At 42.2% G+C, this 11,161-nt stretch overlaps 1 protein-coding gene and 1 non-coding gene across 6 annotated transcripts in view; one reads left to right on the top strand and one right to left on the bottom strand.

Annotated features, from left to right (window-relative positions):
* CPSF6 (cleavage and polyadenylation specific factor 6) overlaps positions 1-7,871 on the bottom strand; it is a 34,201-nt gene extending 26,330 nt beyond the window's left edge. Inside the window, exon 1 of one of the 5 annotated variants that reach the window (XM_053921152.2) lies at positions 7,685-7,868. In XM_053921152.2, the coding sequence (XP_053777127.1) occupies positions 7,685-7,744 (60 nt within the window). In that variant the 5' untranslated portion in view covers positions 7,745-7,868. Of the gene's footprint in view, positions 1-7,684 lie in introns of all 5 variants that reach the window. The other 4 variants (XM_053921155.2, XM_053921156.2, XM_053921157.2 and 1 more) reach the window with 4 other exon arrangements.
* LOC112319209 (small nucleolar RNA SNORA79) lies at positions 1,537-1,678 on the top strand. The gene has a single exon (XR_002976310.1). It is a non-coding gene; the product is annotated as a small nucleolar RNA SNORA79 (small nucleolar RNA).
* Positions 7,872-11,161: the final 3,290 nt, after the last annotated feature.

The raw sequence follows: 11,161 nt of genomic DNA on the forward strand, positions 1-11,161 counted from the left end.
TATTCCTGTGATGTAGAATACAGGGTGGGGGCAAAAGCACGTTTACAGTTGCTTGTATGGAAAATAATACAATAAAATAAATAGAAATACAAGAATAAAGGTGCTTACTCAAAACTGTAAGCCTATGTTTGCCCCACCCTATATTTGAGATAAGAAAGAGGCAATCACAGGTACAAAGCAACAAACTCAAAAAGTTCAGACATAACTCATCTCCTCCCATCAATACAGTTTATTGTTATTAAAAAGGAACTGTTATACAAATGGCACAACAAGAGGAGCTAATAGTTTTAGGGACTATTACACAAACAGAGAATGACCTAGAGACAGCATTTGTAATATGATTCTGAACAGATCAACGAAATATTATTATAGCCCCCAGTGGAACACAGTGTTAATCAGAATGAAGGCACAGAGTAAAATTTTTTAAGAGAGAATAGAAAAAAACCTAGGAGAAATACCATTTCTACACATAGCCAAAGGCACCTGATATTTGTAAAGTCATCTTCAGGTAATCTTCTGCATGAAAGAGTCAATCAATTTACTAATTTTACAACAGAATCTTTACATAATAATTTTGTTATGAGATAGAGTGTAAGACATTTAATGATGGACCCCAAAATCTCAAGTTAAGCCATAAAACAAAGCCATCTTTAGCAATCAGAAACTAATATCACAAGTCACTAAATAATGCCATAATTTTGTACTGTTTGTACAGCAGTACCAAAATAATTTTTCATAACTGAGTTTTTGTTAAACAAAGTAACATGCTCAAATTGCAGTGATAGTAAAAATTAGTGGTTCCACACACTTGCAATGCTAAAAAGCTTCCCACAAGGGGTAGTGAGTCCTTTAAAATATTTTGCAGCAGGGTTCTGCACCTCAAAAAGAACTATTACTATTATTATATAAAGCGAGTTGTATTTCCTCAGCAGAGACTATAATCATAATATGTGGTCTGAGGGAGAGTAAAAAAGAATGCAAGGGCTATTAATAACAAGACTAAAATAAAAATATTTGAATTTATAATTTCACTAAACATGTTAACACATTATTTGATTTTTCATTGGTTGTAAATCTAGGACAATGTTTACATAAGTAGATAACTTACAAACATAACTGTAACTACACTAACCTGGTCAATCACAATCACTATTTTTGTCCACCCATGCATTCCTATGTTGGCACTAACCAAATTTCCATATTGATATGATTCTACCAATATTAAGGATCAGCCAATTTGGTAGTAGTTAAGACTACTACCAATTGGTTGAAGTATGATGCTAATTGAGACCATGGTCCTGGAGTTTGATCTCCATGTGGACTGGTGAGCTTGGCTCTGTTCCCAGGCCACACAGCCTGTACTACTAGCCCCAACAGTATACATTTGGATGTGGTGAAAAAATATTAATGACTCTAAATATATCTGCTGTCATTACTAAAAATTCAACTCAAAGCACATACTCTTTGGTAGTATCAGTAACCTTCCTTTTCAGTTTCAGCATATCACACTTATTCTCCGCATTAAAAAAAATATATAGAACATATCCTTTTATTGCCTTCAGGCCTGGCACTGGGATTTTAGGTCATCATAAATTAAAATTTGATTTTCTTCCCTCAGAAAATATTAGGATAATGGGGTTATTTGTTTATTTTCTGAAATTTGCAGAATCAAACACTTAGAAAGAAAAAGAAAGAAAAAAGGAAAAAAAGAGAAAAAAAGAACATATCCTTTTGTTTCCACTTAAAAAAAATATTTTATTCATTTCTTTTTTGAGAAGGGAAGGGAGGGAGAGAAACATCAATGAGTGGTTGCCTCTCAAGCACCCCCTACTAGGGAACCTGGCCTCCAACCCAGGCATGTGCCCTGACTGGAAATCAAACTGGCAACCCTGAGGTTTGCAGACAGGTACTCAGTCCACTGAGCCACACCAGCCTGGGCTTGTTTCCACTTTAAAAAGAGGGAAAACATGCATATTCTATGCAAAATGTGTATCATGTAAAGAGTTCTGAAAGTGTACTAGACAAACAAAAACATGGCTTCTACTTTGTCAAAAGGAATTGGTCAACAATGTCAGGTTCTACTATGTAAGGCATTTTCAATTAGTATCTTTAGGAAATTTTAATGGCATTCAAAAACAAGAAAATATCAACATTACCCCTCTAATTATTTTAGATACCAAATGCTGCACAATCCTAACTATCTACTTTTCTTTCCCTATGTTCTGAATCACTACAATCATTCTAAAGGCTAGGTATCCTCTCAAGATTTTGCACTTCAAAATATACATGACATACAAGTAGTGGTTGCCAAGTCAGAGAAACATTGAAAAATAACATGGACAGTAAAGTAATCAAAATTCTGTTAATTCCTTTTCAAAGCAATGTTTCTCAACAGTTTTTTTTCATTATCACCATCGCCCTCCTCCCAAAGAGTTATTTTTAGACATACTTTCCCTAATCACCTCCCATAAAATTTTAGTGTCACTGATATACTGTATATACTGAATACCACTGTTGGAATGACCATGGTATAGATGTACCATATGCTCTATTCCTCCTGACAGGCCCAACACTGCTTTTGGTCCAAAAACTGTAGTAATGTCATTCTTGTATTATATGATACTACCAGTAATGGCACAGTGAAGGCCACTTATTTCAAAACCCCACCACTGGTGTGGGGGGGGGGGGGGCGGAAATCAAAGGAATTTAACAGTCACTTCCATTTAGAGAAATGTAAGCACAGGAAAGTTACATTTTGTATTTACAAATGTATTCTATATCAAGAAAGAAAAATACTAGCACACAAAATCCAGTATCAGATAACCCAATATAATATCTATTCATTTTTTAAAAAGTATATTCATTTTTTGCCCTGGCCAGGCATGTCAGTTGGTTAGAGCACCATCACAATATGCCAAGACTGCAGGTTCGCTCTCTGGTCAGGGAACAATACAATAAGCAATCAATGAATGCATAAGTGGAACAAATCAATATTTGTTTCTCTCTCAAAAATCAATAAATAGAAATTTAAGAAAGCAAATACATTTTCTGATTTTGTTTAATTATACTGAATAGATATTAAAATTAGTTTGTAATCCCTGTAAAAAGCTCAACTTGGCTCCCTTCCTGACAGTAAGGAAGCCAACTTCTTACTAAAAATATCCCACATAAACAACGCAAAGTAGACAATTTATAGGCAGCTAAATGGGTCACATTTTAAAATAATAGAATTGAGACCCTGACCAGTGTGACTCTGTTGGTTGGGCGTCATCCTAACAAAGCAAGAGACCGTTGGTTCAATTCCCAGTCAGGACACATGCATGGGTTGTCACTTTGGTTACAAGAGGCAACCAACCAACCAACCAACCAACCAATGTTTCTCTATCATCACAATTATGTTTCTCTCCCTCCCTTCCCCACTCTCAAAATAAATAATAAAATCTTTAAAAATAATAGTAATAAAGAAGAGTTCTAACTTTCCTAAACACTTCCATCCCAAGTTTCTGAATCAGTCTCTACCTACCCAATTCTCAACCTTACATCTGTATCTTAAAGGGTTTCTAGTAAATATAAAATTTTCAGAAATAAGGTTTCACTGACATTTGTCTAATAAACTCAACTTACCAATACTGGCTAGACAACTGGCAAGAGTAGATACATAATGATTAAATATACAGTAGAATGACTCATGAAATAAAGGCAAGCTGACTTAGGAGGCTGTCTGGGTCCGTTAACTTCTAAATGAAATTTTTTCCTGGCCACTACCAACACACCATTTCATTTTAAAGTTGGGTGGTCAGATTACTAAAGCAGCACTGTTATCAGTGACCTATTGTTGGACAGATCAGTAACTAAATTCTACATTCAGAGCTTTTGATCCTCAACAGGCAAAACACACAATACTTCAATACATACATTATCAGCTTTCCTGAAGTTCATAGAATTGTTGACTTTCCCCTTCCCTGCCAACAAAAATTCTACAGGTAAAGATACACATAAAGGAGTGGATTCTACAATACACAACCTGTCAAGAGTGTTAAAATTATGTAGGTGACTTACCCACACTACAGTGCATTCTATCTAAACTTTGCATCCTTGCTTGTTGGCATATAATAGAAACTCAAGAAATGTTTTGAACAACTGAGTTTTAAAATTTTATACTGAGTTTAGTAAAAATGAAAGTCTATAATTATTAAATATTAGGCTAGTAACACTGTATCTGAGTACAAATCCTAGTTCAAATTAAAGTGATACACACTAAAAGGCTAAAACAAAACTGCTTTCTTCTCAATTCCAAATTCAAGTTAATTCAGAGATTTGGAAGTGGTTCAAACTCTCCTTCCACTGAAACAACTGTTCTCAATTTGGTTACATCCAAAGACCTTCAATTTAAAAACTAAAGCGTTTGCATAAAAAATAGCCCAGTCCCTGTGCCTTTTCTCCCCTTCAACTTTATTCTTTTTGAAATGAGTTTATATCATGCTTTTCCAAAGTACACACACACACACACACACAGCTTCATAAAAGTATGACTATTTAAAATAGAAGAGTCTCTGGCTAGGTAGTTCAGCTGGTTAGAGCATCATTGCAATACACCAAGGTTGCAGGTTGGATCCCTGGTCAGGGAATGTACAAGAATCAACCACCGAATGCAAAACTAAGTAGACAAATAGATGTTTCTTTCTCTCTTTCTCCCCCCCTCTAAAATCAATAAATAATTAAAAAATAAATAAAATAGAAGAAATGTAAAAGAGACCACAGAGATTTTTTTAATTTTATTTTTTAAAGATTTCATTTATTTATTCTTATTCTGAGGGAAAGGGAGGGAGAGAGAGAAACATCAATGTGTGGTTGCCTCTCGTGTGCCCCCTACTGGAAACCTGCCCGGCAACACAGGCCTGTGCACTGACTGGGAATAGGACTGGCGACTCTTTGGTTCACAGGCCCACACTGAATCCACTGAGCCACAGCAGCCAGGGCAGACTACAAAGAATTTCAAAGTACACAAATTCAATGAAAACTGCAGCTCACATTAAAGAAGAAAATTTTTAAAAAATATTTACAGCAGTTTAGAAGCTAAAATAAGTCAATACTGGTAATATTTAGTAAAACATTTTACTCAGCTACAATAAAATAAGTTTTAGTAAAATAAGTTTACTACAACAACCAATACAAATAATGACACCAGCTAATAATATAGCGCAAACTAAATAAATCAGTAATAATTTTGTAGTTGCCTCTAATTGTAATAAAAATATCAGAAAAAAAATCAGTAATAGTAACATTTAAAAAAACAGGATGAGCCCTGGCAGGGTAGCTCAGTTAATTAAGAGTGCCCTCCTGATACACCAAGATTGCAGGCTCGATTCCGCAGTTAGGACACTTACAAGAATCAACCAGTGAACACATAACTAAGTGGAGCAACAAATCAATGTTTCTCTTTCCCCCCCGCCTCTAAAAATCAATCAATAAATAATTAAAAAACAGGATGAACCTTGAAAACCAACTATCCTTTTGTGTCTATTTAATCCCATTAAATAGTATTCAAAGGTATAAATATTTTACTAGTAAAATTATACAACTATGTGTGAGATAAAATGCTGTAGGTACAATCAACAAAAAGTTACATTTTCAAAAGAACCCAATGAAACAGTTCCTCCTCAGGGCCACAAAATTTTAATCTCTTCTTACCTCCTGCTCAGTCAGCACTAGTAATAACAGAGATAAACAAGTAACATTCCATCTATCTATACAAGATAAGAGAAATGTTCATCCAAATTAAGCCTGGGAAAGTCTAAAATACATTTCACAAAGAGGTCCTGAAGAAGCTCAAGTTCTAAAATTGCACCTCAATTCTTCATTTATTTTGTTTAGAAAAGCAAAGTATATATACTCGTGTAAGAAAAGCTAAGGAAGACAGTCTTGAACATTTCATTGTTCCTTTAGTTGCAAGTAAAGCCCGCTTTTGGATGAAATGTTGAACTGGTTTGATAAAAGGAAAAAAATGCCTGGAGGTCTTTACTGGCCTTAAAGGCATTAGATCTGACTGTGCAGCACTCCACATGATTTTCTACTTTGTCACTGACATAACTAAGGCATCACATATTCCAAATACAAGCACAATAAAAAGAACGAAGATTTTAAAACCTAACGTTTGATTACAATGAGTTACATTTAGGCATATTCGGTCTCTAATGGAGTAAGAAACAGTTAAAGCTAACTAAAATTTTTTTTCTTTTGTAATGTTGAAACCAGGGCCACAAAGTCATTCCTGAAAAAGAGAAAGATAAGGCTTTCTAGCTTTCCCAAATAAAACAAACAAACAAACTTAAGCCCGTAGTCACACAAAAGATCCCTAATGAAGGGAGAAAAGACACACAGTTGACCGGTAGACTTTTATTAAATTTCTCATACGGACCTGGAAATATAAAAAAATAAAGCTTTCTGGTGCACTACAGTTTTAGGCACATGATTTTTAAAAAGGTGTTACTACATAAAGGGCAGTAAAGACGTGAACGGCAGGCTCAGAGCTTAAACCGCACTACTCTGGTCACAATTGAGACCTTTGCAAGGATGCCCCACGCGGCGCGGCGGCGGCTTCTAGGCCGACTGTGACCTGTGAGACACCGGGAAAACCTTGCACTCTCACCTATCTAACCCTCCACAACATAAAGCAGATCCCTCGGAGGACACTGGGCGTTTTGCTTTTAAAAGTCAAGTCATATCTACAACCCTTAATTTTTAAAGGGTATCCTAAGAATTTCGGACGAACGTTCTTTAATCACTTCTCTGGTCTCTAGCTGAGCTCCCATCTTTTTTGTTCTATCCAACCATCCTGCTTCCAAGTCTTCCTTTTGGCCCAGACCACCTAGCTTCCCAGGGATTTTCATCAAAAAGGCCAAGAATGATCGGGCCTCGAAGGCACCGCAAGCCCTCCACCACCGAGGCACGGCCAGTGCACCGACTTTTAACTCGAGCCGTGGGTCCAAAAGTCAAATGACTTGTTGCAAACGCGCCCACCGCTAAGCCGCCGTTAAGAAACTGGGAAGGAAGGAGGAAGACGCCGGCCCGAGGCCCGTCGCCAACAGGGCGAGAGCCCAGGGAAAGCCAGCGCGCGGGTTACAAAGGGCGGCGAATGCGGCCTTCCATGAGGCGACCGTGCGCGGACAGAAAGACAAAATGGAGCGGAGAGAAATCGGAGCCCGAGCGGCGCGGCCGGGGAGGAGGCCGCGGATGGCGCGCGCCTAGCCGGGCTTCCTCCTCGACCCCCGGCGGAGGACGGGGCGCGGCGGCGGCCCGTTCTTCCCGCCGCGCACACGCGGCCCCACCGCCCGGGCCTAGCGCGGCGGGAAGCGCCCGTCGGCCGCCGCCAACAATGGGGAGCGAGGCGGCGGCGAGGGAGGAGCCAGCGGCGGGGCCACTGCGGCCAGCGGCGGCAACCCCGCGGCCCGCGTCCGCGCTCACGGCCCCGCGAAGGGCCGCACCGCCCGCGGCCCGCGAAACGACGCGGTAGAACGAGCGGCGAGGGGGGTGGTCACCGCGCAGGGGTCCGGCGGCACGGCCCACGGACGGCCAAGGCGCATGGTCTGCAGCCGCGCCGTTTCACAGCCCGCGGTGGGCCCAAGTCCTCTCCCGGGCCGCGGCACCTCCCGCTTCAGCGGCGTGGGCCCGGGCCCTCACGTACCTGGTTGAACTCTTCGCCCACATCCGCGTAAATGTCTATGTGGTCCACGCCGTCCGCCATCTTCCCTCGGCCTGGGCCGCCGCCACCACCGCCGCCGCCGCCGCCGCCGCCGCCGCCGCTGCCTCCTGCAGGTCCGCCCGCAGCGGCAGCAGCAGCCGATCTAGCGGCGGGGGCGGGGCACGCTGCGTCACTTCCGAGGCACCGGGCGGGGAGGGGTGCTGAGGAGGGGCGCCTGGGCGACACGAGGTGGGGGGGCGGAGGTCGCCTCGGCAGCCGAGCGTCGGGGCTGAGAGGAGAAACCACCTCCCTGAGGGCGAGGGCGAGGGCGGAGGCGGCTTCCTTTGTGCGTCCGAGTTAGGCCTTGGGAGGATGGCGCGGGGCGGGGGGCGTCCCAGTTTTCACAGCTTGTGTTTCCTCGCCGCCCGTGGCGTACTCGAACGTTTTGTATATTTTCATTTCGCAGTTTTTCTTACATTTCTCACAGCTAGGGCTGGGCTTCTAGAAAGGCGGGAGTTCTCTGTCCCCCATTAAACACAGTGTAGCGCAGCGTTCTGTGAGCGCCTGGAGAGCGACGACAGCGTCCACTTACCTCAGCGTCCTCGCTCGGACGCCGACGGCGTGTCGTTCGCTCGGGGGACGCTAGATAGCCGTTGAAGGTTATCTTGAGTTATTTGCATGCTACTTAGGTTATTTGCATTCTGTTAATGTTTACAGCGCGGCCACCTGCGTCGTCTTTTCCTCGTTCATTGCCCCTCATTCCCCCCCCCCCCCCGTCTGCAGTTGGTTTTCTTTGGAATAGTTCAGATGCCTCTAACTCGAACGCAGTCATCCTAGAGCCCACCCAACAAGGTGGAGGCATCTTGAGGCAAGGGGCTTGCTTCCCTCACGGAATCATAGAATGCCCCTTCCCGCCGCTGGGGGGGGGGGGGGGGGGCGGGGGGCGGGCATAACGCTGAAAAGGGTGTTATTAGGTCCGTACATCTCAACTCCGAGCAGAGGGTACCGAGGCCTCATAGAGTGGATGGAGTTTAACCGGAGTGACGTGGAAGCGCTGTTACCACCAATACTTGATTCAAAGGTGTCTCCCAGTTTGAAATCTTCCGTCATTGTGTCTTTCCCACCAAATTAAAGTGTGTTTCCTAAGATCCAGAGTGGCCAGAAATCATTCATACAATGACAAGCCGAGCAGTATCTGTTCTGGATATGGTGGAAAAACCTTTGTTGGAGTCTTGAAGGCCAATCTGGTGATGGGGTTGCAAACTTCTAGTAAGAGACTTACCAGCTAGATGACGTCAGTCAAGTTACCTAATTTCTCTCATGTTCAATCTCAGAACCTTAAAATCAGGATAACAATATTTACCTCACCAAGGTTGAAGGTTGATGGTAGTTCAACTACTTTTAAATGAACTAGTATACAAAATGCCCTATCCTTTTCTGCTTTTGAAAATATTGTACTGATTTCCTTTTTCCTATGGGGCTTTATAGAAGAGCCCCTCATGGTAAAAGATAGTGATGTGGCAGGCACAATGATGGCCCATCGTAGAAGGCTACATCCCAAGCCTCACAACTGTGAAGATGCTACCTTACAATGCAAAATGGATTTTTCAGATATGATTCCGTTAAGGATATAGAGGTGAGATTATCCTTATTTTCCTGGTGAGTCCAAAGTAATCACAGGTGAAAGAAGACAGAAGAGTCAGAGAAGGGGATTTGACAACAGAAGCAGTTTGTTCTTTCTTTCAGTACACTTCAAACTAATTTCAAGATTCTGACCTGTTTTTGCCTTTAAAACATTAGCTGTCAGTATGGCTGTTTCTTTTTATTATTATTATTATTATTATTATTATTATTATTAGTGAGCGAGAGAGAAACACCAACTTGCAGCTCCAGTTGATAGACTCTTGTATGTACCCCAAGAGGGTTGAACCCCAAACCTCCCACATGACTCTCTAACCAACTGAGCTACCCAGCCAGGGCAGGATGGCTGTTTCTTTGAAGTTCACTGGGGTTTTTCCCTGGCTGCTTTTGAGATTTTTTTTCTCTCTTAGACTTTGATTTTCTGCTCTTTCACTATGTATGTTTGGAAGAACCCTCAAGACAAAGACAGCACAAGCTGTCTTCGGAGCACTCCCACATCTTTCTTTCCTCTCAGGCATGCATCTTTTCTCTCCTAAACTCTGAGGGTCCCCACAAGACTTGCAACCAGGGGAGCAGTGGGGAGCAGCAGGCAGCAACAACTGCTCCTGGGCTTATCCCCTGAGTTTGTCTCCAAGGCCCCATTTTTTCTGACTTTTCAGTGAGCTAACAGCAGCCCTACCATGGCTCACTTTTTTCCTATCACGTTTCTAGAGAGCCAAAGTAGAGCACCGCCTAGGCTCTCTCCTGTTCTTTTTCTATTTCAGACTTTCCAGTGAGCTAAAAGCAGTCTCACCTGGGCTCACTTCTTTCACCATAACTTCTACTTCTCAGTGAGTCCATGAAACCCAGTGTGGCTCACTTTTTTCCCTATAACATAAGCCAAAGCAGAACACTACTTAGGCTCTCTCCTATTGCTTCTTCTACCCTAAGCCATTCCTTTGTTTCACTCTCCCCAGCTTTAATAAATGCACTCTCAAAATCACCTAGACTCATATTGTGAAACCTTTCCTGCATGAAGTCAAGAACACATACACTATCTGCTGGCCTGAGGCAGACCCACTCCGGGACACTGATAATTTCAATATCTGAAGTCCCATTGAGTCTGTTGTTGGGTTTTTGTTCTAGTTACTTGTCATGTTTTCTTTATGCTGGTTCTCACTCATGTTGTCTTGTTACCTGACTCTCTTTGTGTGCTCAACATAACTGAAGAAATAATGTGAGACTTATGATTTTTCTTTAATAAAGGATTTTCATTTTCTTCTGGCAGGATCTTGGAGAACCAGCAAATAGGATCACCCTAATCTAGATGATCGGGAATCTTGGGGGTTAGTTTGGTTCACCCTTACCTCCCAGGGAGCTGTCATTCTGAGGACCAGCCCAAAACATGGCTTACCAGAGACACCCCACATGACAGGACCTAGACTCCATATTTTATTCCCCTAGATGTCAAAATTCCAGCTTAACCACTCAACCATATTGTCTGAATCTGAAAATGCCCCCAAGGGCAAGAGCACTATGAATTTTGTTTCAGGGTTTTTTTTTAAAGATTTTTATTTATTTTTAGAGAGAGGGGAAGAGAGGGAGAAAGAGAGGGAGAGAAACATCAGTGTGAGAGAGAAACATCAATCAGTTGCTTCTTGCATGTGCCTGACTGAGGACCGATCCTGCAACCCAGGCATGCGCCCTGAGGGGAAATCAAACCGTCTGCCCTTCTCTCTGCAGAATGATGTTCAACCAACTGAGCCACACTGGTCAGGGCTTGTCTCAGATATAAAAAAGAAACAATAGACCCCACATGGAGTCACTTGTCGTAAGTCCTACCAAGACTGAATACCTAAC

The sequence above is a fragment of the Desmodus rotundus genome, chromosome 3 (assembly GCF_022682495.2).
Source record: "Desmodus rotundus isolate HL8 chromosome 3, HLdesRot8A.1, whole genome shotgun sequence".
Lineage (NCBI taxonomy): Eukaryota > Metazoa > Chordata > Mammalia > Chiroptera > Phyllostomidae > Desmodus > Desmodus rotundus.